A 19255-nucleotide genomic window follows, 5' to 3' on the forward strand; every position below is an offset into this window, starting at 1 on the left:
CTAGCTTATGTTTACTAACATAGTCTTCCTATTCAAGAAAATGATATACCTTTTTTTCTGTTCAGGGTGTGTGTGTATGTGTGTGTGTGTGTGTGTTCTGTTGGAGTGTTTTAAAGTTTTCATCTAGCTCTTGAATATTCTTCCATAAGTGTATATCTTGGTAGTTTTTATGTTTGATGTTGTAAATGGACTCTCTCCTTCTATGACACCTTCTAACTGGTTGTTATTTGTATAAAGGAAGGCTAGATTTCTCTATATCATTTTCATATGCAGCCGTCTTACTGTATTCAAAAGCATGTGATAGTTTTTCAGTTGATATTCTTGAGTTTTCCAATTATATAATCATATCCCCTGTAAATAATAATGTTTATACATCTAGATTTTCCAATTTTTAAATATCTCATTTCTGTCTCTTGACTGCCTGAATTGATTAGGACCTTAAGAACTATATTAAAAAATATTGGTGATGTGGCCACCAGCACCAGGCCATCTTTGTTCATTTGGCTTACCCAGAGTAACAGCTAGTAGTGCCCTTCCATGGCCTCATGTTATTTTTTTCTAGGAAAAATTCACCTTCAAGAATGTTTAAAAGGATTGTTTATATTTATATTTTCCTTTCTAAAATAGCTGCAAAACATCTTTAATCTTAATCAGTTTCATTTTTAGGGGAGTTATTTTTTCCATTCCTTTGTAACTCAGAATGCCAAAATGTAAGTCATTCTTTCACTGCTAATTACTAAAATGTAAACATGAATTGATTAAAAATATAATGGTGATAGAGGACATCATTCTAGTGTCTGTCACTAAAAAATGCTGGCTTTTGGGTTGAAATACATTTTATCATATTAAAGAAGTATCCTTCAGCCCCTGTTTCATTATTTCTTTAAAATCAAGAGTGGATGTTGAATTTTGTTAAATTTATTAAATTACATTTTGTTAAATGTGATTTTAGCACTTCATTTTCATGGTTATTAGAGAAAATATTTTCTCCTAAGATTTATTAATATGACTAATGTTTTAAACTATCATTGCATCCTTGGAATAAATCTTATTTGTATTGGGTTGGCAAAAAATTTGTTTGGGTTTTTCTGTAGCACCTTACAGAAAAACCTGAATGAACATTTTGGCCAACCCAGTATCCTTCTTTGAATGTGTTACATTTGCTAATATTTTATTTAGGATTTTATTTTGTACTGATATCCATTCATAAGTTTGACTGGTGGTTTATTTATTTATTTATTTTTTGGTGCTTTCTTTGTCAAGTTTTGGTATAATTTTAGGTTTGGCATCATTTAAAAATGTGAAAACTTTCTTTTCTATGCTGTAGAACAATTTAATGATAAAATTAGCTGTTCTTTTTGACACATTTTACCTATGATACTATTTGAACTTGGTACTTTTGTGGGAAGTTCTTTGACAATTTAATTTTTATATGGCAATTAAGTTTGTTTATAATTATTGAAGATTTTGAAGACCTAAGTGACATGATGTGTCCTGTTTTGGTAAAATCATTTAAAAACTGAAACAGATCAACATTTCACAACAATATTTAATTTATACACTTATAACTTTAATCTCATCAAGGATCAATTCATTCATTTTTCAGTAAGCTCTTCTTTAATATTTAATATTATAATGATCAAATCACCAACAAGTCTAACAAGGAATTACATACTCACAGATGAACAATTCCATAATAAAAATGGCTGAGTCAAGAAGATTGTAACATTGTATTGGAAAGAAAATGTAAACTATAATAATATAAATTATTTTTGAATAAAGAAATTTTTGTAGAACCTCTATAAGTAAAGATTTCATATTTAAATACTAAAATACAGTTTTAGAGTTATATTACCACATGATCAGTGTTAACATACCTGAGAAGCAATGATGGAGAGGATACAAAATTATACCATGTGCTGATAATGAAACATTTCATTTCCATATGTATTAAAGAAAGTTCTTAAAGATACTAAATGTGGTAGTGATAGATAGGATTTAACTTATCATTTAGTTCATCATCAACATTTTAAAAATATGACAGGGACTAAGTTAGGCCCAGGGGGTAGAGGGTGGAAAGATACAAAAACGGATAAACCATATCCATGCCTCAAGGGCACTCAAAGTCTCCTCAGAAACAATCACACAAACAGATAACTATATAGTATGAAGTGGAAAGAACAATGATGGTATATCACCAACTCTATACAGAAGACTGAGCAGACGCGAGAGTTAGGTGAAGCTTCTAGGCGTTCAGACTTTTGAACTATGTCTCAAAGAACTAGTAAGAGTCATTAAGGCAGCAAAGGCAGAGAGTTTAGCAGAACAAAGAGAGGAAGCAAGAAGCAAAGTGTGTGTATGTATGTGTGTGAAAAGAGTAATTGTTTCAAGGAATGATGAACTATATCCACATAAGATGGTGGCAAATTTAAATGATAAATGTTTTGTGTGTTCTGACTGCTTCACCAACTGGCCATTCCTCCATCTCTCTCCCTCTCCTTGGGCCTCTCTATCCCCTGAGACACACAATAATAATGAAGTTAGGCCAATTAATAACCCTACAAAGGCCTCTAAGTGTTAAAGTGGAAGGAAGAATCTCAAGTCTTTCATTTTAAGTCAAAAGCTAGATTATGAATGAACTTAGCAAGCAAGGCAAGTTGAAAGCCAAGAAGGGCTGAAAGCTAGACCTTTTGCACCAATTAGCTAAGTTGTGAATGCAAAGGAAAGTTCATGAAGGAAATCAAGAGTGCTACTCTAGTGAATCTTACAAATGACAAGAAAGATAGTCTTATTGCTGATGTGAAGAAAATTTAAGTAGTATGGATAGAAGATCAAACCAGCCACAACATTCCCTTAATGGAAAGCCTAATCTAGACCAAGGCCCTAATTCTCTTCAATTCTATGAAGGCTGAAAGAGGTGAGGAAGCTGCAGAAGAAAGTTTGAAGCTAGCAGAGGTTGATTTATGATGTTTAAGGAAAGAAGCCTCTTCATTACATCAAATGCAAGGTGAAGCAGCAAGTGCTGATACAGAAGCTGCAGCAAATTATCCAGATATAGCTAAAATAATGAAGGTGGCTACACTAAAAAAACAGATTTTCAATGTATATAAAACAGTCTATATGGGAAGAATATGCCATCTAGGATTTTCATAGCTACAGAGGATTGGTCAATGCCTGGTTTCAAGGCTTCAGAGCTTCAAACAGGCTGACTTCCTTGGTAGAGACTAATGCAGCTGGTGACTTTTATTTGAAGGCAATGCTCATTAACCACTCCAAAAATCCTTTGGGTCTTCAGAATTATGCTAATTCCACTCTCCCTATGCTATCAATGAAATAACAAAGCTTAGATGATAGCACAACTGTTGACAACATGGTTTACTAAATGTTACTTACTGTTGAGACATTTTGCTCAGAAAAAAAGATTATTACTTTTTTAAAAAGATTATTAAAATATTACTGCTCATTGACAATGCACCTGGTCACCCAAGAGCTCTAATGAAAATGCAGAATGATTTTATGATGTTTTCATGCCTGCCAACACAATATTCACTCTGCAGCCCACGGATCAAGGAGTAATTCTGACTTTCAAGACATTTAAGTCTTATTATACATTTCATAATGTTATACAGTAGCTGCCATAGATAATGCTTTCTTTGATGGATCTGGGCAAAGTCATTTGAAAACCTTCTGGAAAGCATTCACCTTTCTAGATGCCATTAAGGTCACTGATAGGATTTGCCTGGCAGTCCAGTGGTTAAGAATCCACCTTGCAATACAGGGGACGCAGCTTTGATCCCTGGTCAGGGAACTAAGATCCCACATGCTGCAGAGCAATTGAGCCTGCGTATTGCCACTGTTGAGCCCACGCGTCACAACTAGAGAGTCCATGCACTGCAACAAAGATCCTGCCTGCTGCAACTAAGATTCAATGCAGCCAAAACAAATAAATATTTTGTTTAAAAGATCATTCACGATTCATAGAAAGAAGGCAAAATATCAACATGAACAGGAGTTGAGAAGATTATTCCAGCCTTCATGGATGACTTTGAGGAGTTCAAGACTTCAGAGGAAGAAGTAAATTCAGATGTGGTGGAAATAGCAAGAGAACTAGAATTAAAAGTGGAGCCTAATGATGTGACTGAATTGCTGCAATCTCATGATGAAACTTGAACAGATGAGGAGTTGCATTATGGATGAGCGAAGAAAGTGGTTTCCTGAGATGGAATCTATTTCTGATAAGATGCTGACGAGATTGCTGGAATAACAACAATGGATGTAGAATATTACATAAACTTCATTGATAAAGTAGTAGCAGGGTTTGAGAGGACTGACTCCAGTTTTTTAAAGTTCTGCTGTGGGTAAAATGCTGTCAAATAGCATTGTACACTACAGAGAAATAATCCATAAAAGGACAAGTCAATGATATGACAAACTTCATTGCTGTCTAATGTTAAGAAATCGCCTGGGCTTCCCTGATAGCTCAGTGGTAAAGAATCCACCTGCCAAGGCAAGAAACATGGGTTTGATCCTTGATCCAGTAAGTCCGACAATCCTTGGGGCAACTAAGCCCATGCACCACAACTATTGAGCCTGTGCCCTAGAGTCTGGGATTCGCAACTACTGAGCACACATTCTGCAACTACTGAAGGCCGCAAGCTCTAGAGCCCAAGCCCAGGAACAAGAGAAGCCACTGCAATGAGAAATCCATGCACCCCTCTTGCTGCAACTAGAGAAAAGCCCACGCAGCAATGGAGACTCAACACGTCATAAATAAATAAATAAAATTATTAAAAAAAAAAAGAAAGAAATCACCAAAGCCACCCAAAACTTCAGCAGCTACTACCTAATCAGTCAGCAGTCATCAGCTCTGAGGCAAAACTCTACCACCTCAGATGGTGGTTAGCACTCTTTAGCAATAAACTTTTTATTTATTAAAAACTGAAACATAATTTAAAATGTGTTAATTGTAAAGTGATTCAGTTATACATATATATGTGTGGGTATATATATATATATATATTCTTTTTCAAATTCTTTTCCATTATAGGTTATTACAAGAAACTGGGTATAGTTTCTTTTGCTATACAGGTCCTTGTTGTTTACCTGTTTCATGAATAGTAATGTGTGTAGTTCAGTTCAGTGGCTCAGTCGTGTCTGACTCTTTGTGACCCCATGAACTGTGGCAGTCCAGGCTTCCCTGTCCATCACCAACTCCCGGAACTTACTCAAATTCATGTCTATTGAGTTAGTTATGCCATCCAACCATCTCATCCTCTGTCATCTCCTTCTCCTGCCTTCAATCTTTCCCAGCATCAGGGTCTTTTCAAATGAGTCAATTCTTCACATCAGGTGTCCAAAGTATTGGAGTTTCAGCTTCAGCATCAGTCCTTCCAATGAATATTCAGGACTGATTTTCCTTAGGATGGACTGGTTGGATCTCCTTGCAGTCCAAGGGACTCTCAAGAGTCTTCTCCAACACCACAGTTCAAAAGCATCAATTCTTCGGTGCTCAGCTTTCTTTACAGTCCGACTCTCACATCCATACATGACTACTGGAAAAACCATAGCTTTGACTAGAAGGACCTTTGTTGGCAAATGTGTATATGTGTATATATGTGTAAATGTGTATATGTTAATCCCAAACTCCTAATTTATCTCCCCCACCCCCTGGTTACCCTTTTAGTAACCATAAGTTTACTTTCTATGTCTGTGAGCCTATTTCTGTTTTGTAAATAAGTTTATTTGTATCTTTTTTCTTTTTTTGGCCTTCTCTTACTAGGGGTCAAATCCATGCCCTTTGTAGTCGAAGCACAGAGTCCTAACCACTGGAATACCAGGAAATTCCCTGTATTATTTTTTTAGATTCCAAATAGAAATGATATCATATGATATTTATCTCTCTCTGTCTGACTTATTTCACTTAATATGATAATCTCTAGGTCCATCCAAATGCTGCAAATGGCATTTCATTTTTTATGGCTGAGTAATATTCATATACTTATCCATCCATCTGTTGATGAACATTTAGGTTGCTTCCATGTCTTGGTTACTGCAAATAGTGCTGCTAGAAACACTGGGTGCATATATCTTTTCAAATTAGAGTTTTCTCTGGATATATGCCCAGGAGTGGGATTGTAGGATCATGTGGTAACTCTATTTCTAGAGTTAAGAAATTAAGAAAACTCCATACTATTCTCCATAGCGCCTACACCAGTTTACATTCCCATTGAAAGTGTAGGAGGGTAGTAATAGTTTTATATCCAAATCTTAGTCATAGTTTCTCTTTAATGTTAGGAAGAGCTTGGTTCAAATTTCTAATCCTGAACGTCTCTAAGATTTTAATGTGCTGACTCAAATTCGTAAAACTGATGATGTAATGATATATACTTCAAAGAATGATTGTGATGATTAAATGAAATAATATATTTTAAACTATTAAAATAGAAATAACATCTCCAGCACAATGATTGATGCATAGTAGATTCTCAGTAAATGTTAAAGCACCTTCCTTTGAATCATAATTCTATATCAAATACTATAAAATATTTATTAGAATGAGGGCAGTATTTTATTAACGTAAGTACAATTTGCTAAAAGAGTGGGAACAAATGGTAAGAAGAAATGAACAAAAATGTTTCTAGATAGAAAATTTTAAATAATGAGATACCTCAGTGGTTGCTATTGGACTGGGTGATTAGATATTGAATTATATTTTAAAACACATAAACAATAAAATCTCTAAGTTTGAAATGAAACTGCAAACTTTTCCAAGTAGGGACACATAATTTCAACACGGAAAAACTATGGGAAAAGTCCAAAAGACTGTGTGAATAGAGAGAAAAACGGCAGGAAAGATTTGATGTGGAAAATAAGACTTATTGGGAAGATCTAATACACAGCATAGTGATTATAGTCAACAACACTGTATTTATAGGGACTTCCCTGGTGGTCCAGCATGTAAGAATCCACTTTCCAATGCAGGGAACACAGGTTCGATCCCTGGTCTAGGAACTAAGATTCCACTTGCAGAGGGGAAACTAAGCCAGTGCTCCGCAACTAGAGAATCTCATGCACTGCAACCAAGAGCCCATATACTGCAATGAAGACCCAGCGCAGCAAAAAACAAAACAAAACTACGTTTGTAAACTTCAAAGTTGCTAAGAGACCAGATCTTAATTTTTCTCATCACAAGAAAGAAATGATAATTATGTGACATGATAGAGGGATTAGCTAACACTACAGTGGTAATCATATTGCAGTATATAAATGTATCATCAAATCAACACATTATACACCTTAAACTTAGTTTAAATTTATATCTCAATTTTATATAAATATAAAATACCTCACTTATAAATATACAGTCACTTACATCTCATATGCATACGAAATATGGTTATTAGAATGCTACCCAATTGCTTCATTGGGAACACCTTTATTTATAGGAATGGATGTGATAGGAATTTGGTAACGCAGGGAGAGATGATGCAGGAGATGCATGCATATGATTACATGTGATTAAAAACACATGTAATCACAAGGAACTATGTTTAATATCTTGCAATAACCTATAATGAAAAAGAATCTGAAAGAGACTGTGTAAATACATTTATAATATTTATACTATTTATACACATGTATATATATAAAGAACTGAATCACTTTGCTGTGACACAACATTGTAGATCAACTATACTTCAATAAAAAAACTGGAAAAAAACACATGTAATAAATATGATCATAGAAGTAGAAAAGTAAAAGTCACCTATGGGATATGAAGAAAAATCCTAAGGCTATTGGAAAATTAATTTAAAATAAAATAATTCAGAAAGCTAATATATTTAAGTATTAAATGATCCATATATGCAGTACATTCTAGGCTATTAATTATAACCTGTAAAGGAGACTTAAGAGTTATTCCCTTCCCCCCACAATCTCTCTATATATGTATGGCACGTGTTGCACTAAGTCACTTCAGTCATTTCTGGCCTGACTCTTCGTGACCTGCCAGGCTCCTCTGCCCACCGGATTCTCTAGGCAAGAATACTGGAGTGGGTTGCCATGCCCTCCTCCAGATGCTCTTCCTCTTCCAGGGACTGAGCAGGAGTCTCCTGCAGCTCCTGCTTGCAAGCAGATTCTTTACTACTGAGCCACTGGGGAAGCCCCTCTATATATGAAAAACACATTTATTCAGAAAAACATCTTCAGTGTGTTCCCATTGCCTACCTCCCCCTAAATCCAAACTCCACAACATGCCTTTTAAAGCCTTTCATAATCCAGCTGTTTCAGTCTTATCCCCCAATATGTATCCTTTCACGTATCTGCGGTCTAAAAAGTTCCACACTATTCACCACTCCCAAAATACAACTTTCATTGTCTTGCCTGTATTTATCGTATTCCCTCAGTCTGGAATTCTTCATCCCCTTTTTCTCAGACTTTAGTGGCTGTAAGGTTTACCTGAGATTTTGTTTAAAATACAGATCTTGAAGCCTACCACCAAGCTTTTTTATTCAAAAGGTCTGGGGAGGTACCCTGGAATCTGCATATTCAACAAGTACCACCCTCCCTCCTCCCCACAAGATGAATCAGTCAGGTGATTAGGGTCCACACTTTGAGAAATATTGGTATTGTGGAAAGAAAGATCTGGGTTTGTTTCCCAAATCTGTTATTAATTAATTATGTGACTTTTGAAAACTTGTTCAGATTCCTTTTCCTCTCCTGTAGAATGGGGATGGCAAAAAAACTATCTAGGCCCGAATGTTGTGGCACAAAAAACGGAGTACTACATCCTCCAGATCCTATTCAACATTTTCCTATGGAGCCTTCTTTATTCCTCTTGTTAGAATTAATTAGGTTTTCCTTTTTGCTCAAACAGATCAACTGCGATTTAGCATTTATTTCATTCTCTCTCTGACACAGTTAATTTTTATGAGTTTTCTAATCTGGCTTGTAAGTGCTTTGAAGGCAAGGACACTGTCTTTTTCAAGGTATTAAATACCTTCTATATGTCTTACATATATCACTACTAAAATATTACTGTATTTTAAGAGAAGGAAATGGCAACCCACTCCAGTACTCTTGCCTGGAAAATCCCATGGATGGATTTTCCATCCGGGTAGGCTACTGTCCATGGGGTCACAAAGAGTTGGACACGACTGAGCAACTTCACTTTCTTTAAAAAATAATAAGCAATACTACTGTAACACTAAAACTCTGTGAGGAGTTAAACGAAAATCTGACAGTCATATAGAGTTTTGAAAGTTTAGTCATATAGGGAACTAGATTAAGGTCACATTAAGCAAGCCTGCCACCCCTCTATCATCTCTACTTAATAAGGATGAGATGAGAATGGAAAGTAACTGAGGCCAGGTTTGCTGAGTTAGTGTCAGTAATTTTATCAACCTAATTCTTGTTGATTTTTCCAAGAAACAACATAATTAAACGATTACAAGCCATCCAGAATACTGGAAGAAGTTATGAGACCCAGAACCTCTATATAATGCTGAAGAGGATTGATGATTATCAAAAAAAGGTGATGCAGATCTGGACAGAGAAGCAGAATTCTCTAGAGCAGAAACGGAATCAGTGCCTAAGGAAAATGATGTACTTATTCAGCCAGGTAATCTGTTTTCTATTCCCTCTCCCCAATCTGTTGTAAGAAAAGTGAAAGGGGCAGGTTTTGAAAATATTAATAACAGTTCCCTAGAGATACCATGTATATTAGTTCCCTGTGCTGCTGTTAACATATTACAAATTTCATGGCTTAAAAACAACAGAAATGTATTCTCTTACGGTTTGGTTCCTTCCAGAGGCTCTGAGGGAGAAATTTGTTCCAAGCTTCTCTTCTAGACTCTGGTGGCTATAGACAATCCTTGGCATTCCTTGGCTTGTCATTGCATAACTCCAGTCTCTGCCTCTGTCTTTTCCGTGGCCTTCTGCCCACTGTGTTTTTTGTTCTTTCCTATTATAAAGCCAATGTATCATTGGATTTAGGACCCATCTGATTAAACCAGGATGACCTCATCTTGACATCCTTAATTATATCTATTGATAGTGGTGTTTAGTTGCTCAGTCGTGTCAACTCTTTTGCAACCCTATAGACTATAGCTTGCCAGGCTCCTCTGTCCACGGGATTTCCCAGGCAAACATACTGGAGTGGGTTGCCATTTCCTACTCCAGAGGATCTAACCAACCCAGGGATTGAACTCGCATCTCTTGCATCTCCTGCACTGGCAGGTAGATTCTTTACCATTGCGCCACCTGGAAGCCTGTAAGAATGGGAGAGACTTCCAGAAATGCTCAACTCCTTCCTAGTCAACCCACATCTACCAGCCTCTAGATATGAAACCTCTTGAAGTCATTGCTCTCCAACTGATTCTTGGTGGTTACCTCTTTCCTCAAAACTATCAGAAAGCAAGTTTTAATATCAAGCATTTACAAAAAAGGAAATAAGAGTTAATTAACTTGCTTACAGAGTACCAGGCACAGAAGATCCTGTTAAACTCTGACATTCACCCAATGTGAATGGATAAATTCACTATGATAACCATCAGAATTGCTTTTGGAAGTGATAATGACCTTCCAAAAGTTACAGAGCTGAGATTAGAGTTCTTTGCTCTGGAATTACACGCTGCCCTTACTTTCTCCAGCGTGCAGCTCTAGAATATTTTTGGAGTTCTAGGAATATTTTCTATTTATACATCGTTCTGTTGCACTAAAGTAATTAATTAATAAGATTAGCTTACTTGCTACTCTAGAAGGTACAGAGAAACTTCTCATTATAGATATGTTGTGAATTTTTTAAAAGTTCCTTTTTTTTTTTGGTCGTGCCACACAGCCTGCAGGATATGTTTCCCAAGCAGGGATTGAACCCAGGCTTAGAATGAAAGCCTAGAATTCTAACCACTAGGCAATCAGGGAACTCTCTAGAAATTACATTCTAAGTTACAATATATAAATATTAAAACTCTCTCACCTTAAAAATGGATATTTTTGACAGCTCTGGGTTTGGAAAATATGACCAATGTAGATGGAGTAAGGCAAGGTGAATTGGCAATGTCGTGAGCTGTCTAACAGGAATGACAATGTCTCAGTTCAGTTCAGTTCAGTCGCTCAGTCGTGTCCGACTCTTTGCAACCCTATGAACCACAGTATGCCAGGCCTCCCTGTCCATTACCAACTCCCAGAGTCCACCCAAACTCATGTCCATTGAGTCAGTGATATCATCCAGCCATCTCACCCTCTGTCATCCCCTTCTCCTGCCCTCAATCTTTCCCAGCATCAGGGTCTTTTCCAATGAGTCAACTCTTCGCATCAGGTGGCCAAAGTATTAGAGTTTCAGCTTCAACATCAGTCCTTCCAATGAACACCCAGGACTGATCTCCTTTAGGATGGACTGGTTGGATCTCCTTGCAGTCCAAGGGACTCTCAATGTCTAGGGCATTTCAAAAGATGAATAAAGGTCTCAGGTCAGGAAACCTAGAATCTAGATAATGAAGTGGATATGAAGGTATTAAGAAAGGAGAGGGAAAAACAAAAGGAATAAAAGGGTAGAAATGCATAAATACCTTACACTGAATCAGAATGGTGGTCAAGAAGTTGGTTCTGCTACCAGATTGGCTTTACTACATACTAGCTAAGAGACCTTAGGCAAACCACTTAAATTTTCTGAGCTTCATATCCCCATATGTAAGACAAGGATAATAATAGCACCTATCTCATAAGACTATAAATATTAAATGAAAATGAAAGTGAAATTGCTGTCATGTCCAACTCTTTGCGACCCCATGGACTGTAGCCCCACAGGCTCCTCTGTCCATGGGGTTTTCCAGTCAAGAATACTGGAGTGGGTTGCCACTTCCTTCTCCAGGGGATCTTCCTGACCCAGGGATTGAACTCGGGTCTCCCACACTGCAGGCAACTTAATATATAGAAAGCATCTGACAGTCAATGTTAGCTATCATTACATTGCACAGTGCTTCTTCATAATTTGTGAAGTTTTCCAAACATATTATACAACTCTCACAACAACCTTGTATTATTATTCTTGTTTTAGAAATGAGAAGAAAGAGGTGCCGATAAAATTGGCAACTAACTCAAAGTCACAAAGCTAGGAAATGAGAGAACTAAAACTAGAACTTAAAGCAGGACCATGGTCTTTATATATTAATAGCTGCCAACTCTGAAATTGTGTGTTGGAGGTGGGTACAGATTGAGGAGTGGTTGGAGGAAGGGAGAAAAGGCATGGAGAAAGAGAATTTGGAAGAGGAAATACGTCATACTTTAGCTAGGGCCAGCTCAGAAGACCATCCTGAAGACTTTGGCCCTTTCTTTTCATGATTTCCTTTTTCTGATTTATTTACTTTTAGCTTCAAGAGATATATAAATTGAATCTCGATCAACCTATCCCTTTGGTCATTGAAAAAAAGCAAATATCTCCCTCTACCAAATCTGTTCAACAGCCATGCCTAAAGCTACTGAAAGAAGACAACAGGAAGTATAACATTCTCAATAAATTAAGGTGTGTGGTAGGAAAGACTTGCATTAAACTTTCTTTGGATAATAAATGGGACATAATGCTTTTTTTTTTCTGCCCAAGAGATTCCCCTTCTCCACAGTTATGATACGGTACAGTGGAGAGTCAAAGGGATTGTTAATCTTTTTAGCTAGTCTGCAAAAGGCTTATTTCTACTTAAAAATTTAATATCTAGTTTTGTGTTCCTTTTAAAAATTAAGTTGATTCTTCATTAGTAAGAAACAAATTATTTCAATATACACAATGAAGAAACTTAGAAACATTTTCTTTAAAAAAAAAAAAGGTAGGAACTTTGGGAAAGAAAGGGAAAAGATTGTTGTGGAGGTGGGGCAATAGCCTGAATATGGAATGTACACTCCACGAAGCAAGAAAGTTGTTTAAAAAGTATTAGTAGATAAAGTCTTGGAAAGGCAACTTTCAGGGAAAAAAAAAAAAAGCTATTTCTGCAAATTCTGCTATTTTAATCCATCTCTCAGTTGAAACGACCATAACTACAGTTCTTCCATGCCAGGGGGAGCTCTATAGGACAGGGTGGTGGTAAAGAGAAGGAAGGAGAATCGGAATTATATCTTGAATGGCTTTGGAGCTCAGGAGAGTTTGACGCTTAAGGAGTGCTCTCTGATTCTCTAGAAAAGACGACCAACTGCAAGCCATCTGGAATGCAGATCTATCCACTTCAAGTTACCCAATAACAGAGAAGACATCAATGCATTCACTCTGGGCCCAGCTGGGTGGGTACCCAGATGTTCCCATGCTGCTTCAGTTAGATGTTCAGTCAACCTTCAGAAGATCTCTTACGTGTATTCAATCAAGGTGAGTTAGGATGGGAGGACTCTGATAATTAGGCCTTTGGTAACATATCTTTTGTTTCCCTAAGTTGACTTACAGCACCAGGGAGTCACCAAAAGTAGGTTCTTGGTGTGACGTCAAACTCACACCAGTTATAAAAAAGTACCCATAAATTCAGCATTAGTCTTTTAGTGTTTCTTTTCATGGGCCTATCGGAATAACATAAACAAACAGACAAAAGACAGTTATAATATGGCAAAACTTAATCTAACACTAGAAAGGTCTGCTTTTGAATTCCACTTAGGGATTTATTATTGAAAATACCAGAAAGACCATTGTCAAATGCTTTTGCTCACTTCATGCTTCAGCAACATGACTTTAAGTTCAATTGTCATATCTCGGCCCAAACTGAAGTAAATTCAGGGCTTATATCCCAGGATACACTGAAGACACTTGGAAACAATAGGTAAGGTGGTCATGTGGTTCCATGTTTCCAAATTCTGTTAAACCAGATTTTAACCTATCGTTGGAAATCATTCCAGTGGAACTAAAGAGTTTTAGAGTCTGCATTACCTCTTTCAGGAAAGAGAATTATTTAATGTTCTAAACTAAGAATTTAGAAGATTGAACTTTGTAACCTGAAAGAATTTGTGGCAGCAGTCTCATTTATTCTGGTGAAATCCAAGTCCTGGGGTAAGCGTTAACTCATAAATTTGTTTAGGTGGCAGATACCATGAAATAAGATACTTAAAATTTTATTATAATAAAGTAAAATAATAGCAAAAATATTATGTAATGTTGTTGCTGCTGTTCAGTCACTAAGTTGTGTCTGACTCTTTGCAACCTCACAGACTGTAGCACACCAGTCTCCTCTGTCCTTCTATCTCCTGGAGTTTGCTCAAATTCATGTCCATTGAGTTGGTGATGCTATCTAACCATCTCATCCTCTGATGCCTCCTCTACCTTTTGCCTTCAATCTTTCCCAGCATCAGAGTCTTTTCCAATGAGTTGGCTCTTTGCATCAGGTAGTCAAAGTATTGGAGCTTCAACTTCAGCATCAGTCCTTTCAATGAATATTCAGGGTTTATCTCCTTTAAGATTGACTGGTTTGATTTCCTTGCAGTCCAGGGGACTCTCAAGAGTCTTCTCCAGCACTACAGTTTGAAAGCATCAGTTCTTCGGTGCTCAGCCTTCTTCATGGTCCAACTCTCACATCTATGTATGATTACTGGAAAAATAATAGCTTTGACTATACACATCTTTGTTGGCAGTGATGTGTCTGCTTTTTTAATACACTGCACTTAGATTTGTCATAGCTTTCCTTCAAAGGAGCAAGTGTCTTTTAACTTCATGTCTGCAGTCACCATCCACAATGATTTTGGAGCCCAAGTAAATAAAATCTGTCACTGTTTCCACTTTTTCTCCTTCTATTTACCATGAAGGGATGGAACCAGATGCCATGATCTTAGTTTTTTGAATGTTAAATTTCAAATCATCTTTTTCACTCTCCTCTTTCACCCACATCAAGAGGCTCTTTAGTTTTTCTTCAGTTTCTGCCAGTAGAGGGGTATCATCTACGTATCTGAGGTTGTTGATACTTCTCCTGGCAATCTTGATTCCAGTCTGTGAGTCATCCATCCCCGCATTTCACATGATCTACTCTGCATAACTCTGCATGTAAGTTAAATAAGCAAGGTGACAATATACAGCCTTGTCATACTCTTTTCCCAATTTTTAACCAATCCATTGCTCCATATCCGGTTCTGTTATTTCTTGACCCACATACGGGTTTCTCAGAAGACAAGTAAGGTGGTCTGTTATTCCCATCTCTTTGGAAATTTTCCAGTTTGTTGTGATTCACACAGTCAAAGACTTTCATGTAATCAATGAAGCAGAAGCAGATGTTTTTCTGGAATTCTTTTGCTTTCTCTATGATCCAACAAATGTTAGTAATTTGATCTCTGGTTCCTCTGCTTTTTCTAATCTCAGCTTGTACATCTGAAAGTTCTGGGTTCACGTCCTGCTGAAGCCTAGCTTGAAGGATTTTGAGCATAATCTTACTAGTATCTTGTAATTAACACTATCCTTACACCTACCATGTATTGTAATTACCTTATTACTTACCTTCCCTGATTTTAGACAATATATTTTAGGGAGATTAGCTGCCTATTGTGTTCAACTGCTTCTGTTTTTGCTCTGCCTGCTTTACTTTCAAAAATATTTACTACTTACTATGTGTCAGGTACTATAAATGAGGCACTGAGATATAATATGTGAGAAAGTTTCAAGATACCATGGATAACAGGCAGAAGGAACAATATGTGAAAAAAATCAGGACCAATAACATATTGCTTCTTTTACTTTATCTCATAAATTTTTTAAATTAAAATATATATACAAACAGAAACCTCCCTATTCCCCTAGTACCCTTTCTTCCTGTTTCCAACAGGGGTGACTGGGATTAAAATTTATTTTCCTGCTTTGATGTGTTATGTGATGCTTAGAGCTAGTGTCATCTTTGGCAACCCTGAGGTGATAACCACAGGACCAAAGACAATACACCAAGAATTACAGAGGAGGAAGATAAGTAAAACCCTATCTTTGATGACATTAAGTTACTAGAACAACCCTGAGTACACCTGCCTCTGGTGTTTTTGTTAGGTGAGCAATGAATAACTTTTTAGTTTCAACCACCTTAGTCAGGGATTCTGTTACTTACAGCTCAAAAACATTACTGACTTAATTAGTTTATATTTCTTCCCCCTGAGGAAAGCTTTTCCTAATCTTCCCTGTTGCCATTATGTACCATTTCCCCAAATTCCATAATATCCTAAGCTTATTACTCTATCACTGTATTTACCACATGTATTGTAATGATCTGTTTATGCATCTGTCTCTTTGTATCCCAAGAGGTCTGACATTTTGACCCATTAGAAATATTCAAAAAAGTTCAATGTTGAATGAATGAATAAATACATGTTTTTGTCTCCAGAAAAGTAACAATCAAGGTATGGGATGATAAGATACTGATGAATTACAAAAGATAACAATTATCAAAAGAACAATTTTTTTTTTATTTTAAGAAGTTTTTATTTATTTACTTATTGGCCATGCTGCTTGGCTTGTGGGATCTCAGTTCTCCCACCAGGAATTGAACCCAGGCCCCTAGCAGTGAAAGTGCTGAGTCCTAACCACTGGACCTCCAGGGAATTCCCAAAGGAACAGTTTTCAACAATGTATAATTTGAAATATTTTCATTAAAAAATTTCAAAAATATATAAAGCATAAGAAAGTATAACAAAGAAGATAAATTACTTTCGACCTCTACCATTCAGGGATAATACTGCTGCTAACATTTTGCTATATAAACTTCTGTTTGAAAAGGAAAGTTGTATTATTTTATTAAGGTATAATTTTTTTTTTTAATAAACGAGGTTAGGAGCTCTTTGAAAATCACAATCTTTAGTTAGCAGCACACCGACTCTAGGGAAAATGAAGCAAAAGAGTAAGCTAAGAAGAAAATATAAGTAACAATGGCATTTTTATTTGATTCATTTAAATGCAAGTGGTATCAGTACATATTTACCATACATTAGAGTAATACCTATTATAGTCCCAACTTTGAATTTATAAAAATAAAAAGCAACTTTAAGAACTTTATCACATTTGCCTAAGAATGGTTTAAACAATCTGATGAACACTTACTATGAGCTAATCCTAAAAACAAAAGCAAGACCTGCTAAGCTGCTGCTAAGTCGCTTCAGTGGTGTCTGACTCTGTGCGACCCCATAGACGGCAGCCCACCAGGCTCCGCCATCCCTGGGATTCTCCAGGCAAGAATACTGGAGTGGGTTGCCATTTCCTTCTCCAGTGCATGAAAGGGAAAAGTGAAAGTGAAGTCGCTCAGTCGTGTCCGACTCTTCGCGACCCCATGGACTGTAGCCTACCAGGCTTCTCCGTCCATGGGATTTTCCAGGCAAGAGTACTGGAGTGGGGTGCCATTAACCCAAACTTTGTTATATGAATGACTGAAGAGAATTTTATTCCAGGCAATAATTTCTGTTTTGGGTTTCTTTGTTTATTTGTTTCCAGGAAATAATTTCTAACCACACTATGGGATGGTAAGATTTTATGATTCCAATTAAATACTGATTATAAAACAGGATTCACGTTAAAAATAAAATTACAGCTTGCCTCAAGAACATTAAATAAATCACATTATCATTAATTAACTAAATAATTTCTATAAAAATATTTATTGAGGGCCTGTTATTGCTAAGCACTAAGCAGAGGCCAGGGATGTTAGAATAAGTGAGACATAAGTTTCTATACTTTTGGGGTTTATATTCTAATGGGAGCTATAGAGAAGTAAATCAACAGCTCCAATACTGTATGATTAAGTGGTAAGTGATGGTGAAAGTGCTAAATGTTTTGGAAGTACAAAGAAGCATTCAACCCAGACAAAGATAAAGTGCCAGAGATGTTTTCCTAAAGATATGGAAAATTAAGCAAAGATTTAATATCAAGAAAAAGGTGGGTGACAAGGTGAGGAGGGCTGGCTGTGCTGGAGAGAAGGAATGAGGTCTTTTGAGGAAAATTGGTCAGCCTGGCGAGACTGTTGTGTACAGACTGGAAGTGGTAAGATCAGAGAGGTAAGTAGGATCAGAGAAACCATGAAGGTGTTTGTAATCCATATTAGGTTCCCCAGACTTTATCTAGAGGGCTCTTGAAGCTTTTTCAGTATTTTTTATCAATATTTCAGATTGCAAGAAACATAGTAATATTAAAAATCTGCATATGCAGAAATAAAATATGCTCTTTACAAAAGAAAGGAAAAACCCAAAAAGCAAAACCTAAAAATATATAATACAAGCACACATAAAAGTGAATTTCTCCATTGTACCCCTAACCAATGACCATTTTTTCCGTCATGCTCCAGAGAAAACATGATCCTGAACATGGTGTTAATATTCCTACATATTTGGCTTTGTACTTAAAAACATAAACACATAATTGAGCAAGATGCCCAGTTAAATCTGCTGCTTTTCTCTACTAATTTCTGCTCTAATTTTTATTATTTCTTTTCTTCTGATTATTTTGGATTTTGTTTGCTCCTCATTTTTTAGTTTCCAAGGGTGGAAGCTTCTTTCCTAACATGTGCACTCAATGCTATAAAATTCCCTCTAAGCATACTGTTTTGCTGCAGTTCAAAATATTTAATAAGTTTCTATTTTCATTTTAATTTAGTTCAAAATATTTTAAGATTTCTCTTGAAAAATCTTCTTTAAGGAAAATTCACATTATCCAGTATTCCTGTGTGCTATCTATTTTTTCATCAATGTCCTTAGCATATTAATCATAGTTAATTATGATTGTAATTATATTAATTACAACATTACTACTGTACCTTACTCTGGTTCTGATGCTTGTTCAGCTTTTTCAAACTGTACTTTTTTTCTTTTAGTGTGCTTTGTAAGTTTTAAATTAAAATCCAGACATGATATGTTAGGTGAGAAGAACTCTGGCAAATAAGCCTCTAGTGGTACGGTAGTGAAGTATGGGAGAAGGGAAAACATTTTACAGCTCTATGATTAGGTCTCATATTTTGAAGAGCCTATACCTCTGGGCTGTGAACTTTATCAATGCTTGCCAGTACCCCTGACCTCTCCTCACCTTAGATGGGACAGGATGGCTAGAGCTGACTGGAGTTGGGTATTTTCTTCAAGCAGGTTCATTCAGTTCAGTTCAGTCGCTCAGTCGTGTCCGACTCTTTGCAACCCCATGAATCGCAGCACGCCAGGCCTCCCTGTCCATCACCAACTCCTGCAGTCTACCCAAACCTATGTCCATCGAGTCGGTGATGCCATCCAGCCATCTCATCCTCTGTCGTCCCCTTCTCCTCCTGCCCCCAATCCTTCCCAGCATTAGGAT

The 19255-nt window shown here is 36.6% G+C and overlaps 1 protein-coding gene across 5 annotated transcripts in view; it reads left to right on the plus strand.

Annotated features, from left to right (window-relative positions):
• FAM186A (family with sequence similarity 186 member A) overlaps positions 1 to 19255 on the plus strand; it is a 70351-nt gene that overhangs the window by 47982 nt on the left and 3114 nt on the right. For all 5 annotated transcript variants that reach the window (XR_014082696.1, XM_081592543.1, XM_081592544.1 and 2 more), the window contains 3 exons: positions 9427 to 9619; positions 12369 to 12520; positions 13166 to 13348. Coding sequence is in view for 4 of the 5 variants with exons in the window: in XM_081592543.1 (XP_081448669.1) it covers positions 9427 to 9619; positions 12369 to 12520; positions 13166 to 13348 (528 nt within the window). In the remaining variant the exon portion in view is untranslated. The remainder of the gene's footprint in view (positions 1 to 9426; positions 9620 to 12368; positions 12521 to 13165; positions 13349 to 19255) is intronic.

The sequence above is a fragment of the Giraffa tippelskirchi genome, chromosome 4, assembly GCF_054371585.1.
Source record: "Giraffa tippelskirchi isolate mGirTip1 chromosome 4, T2T-mGirTip1v1.2.pri, whole genome shotgun sequence".
NCBI lineage: Eukaryota > Metazoa > Chordata > Mammalia > Artiodactyla > Giraffidae > Giraffa > Giraffa tippelskirchi.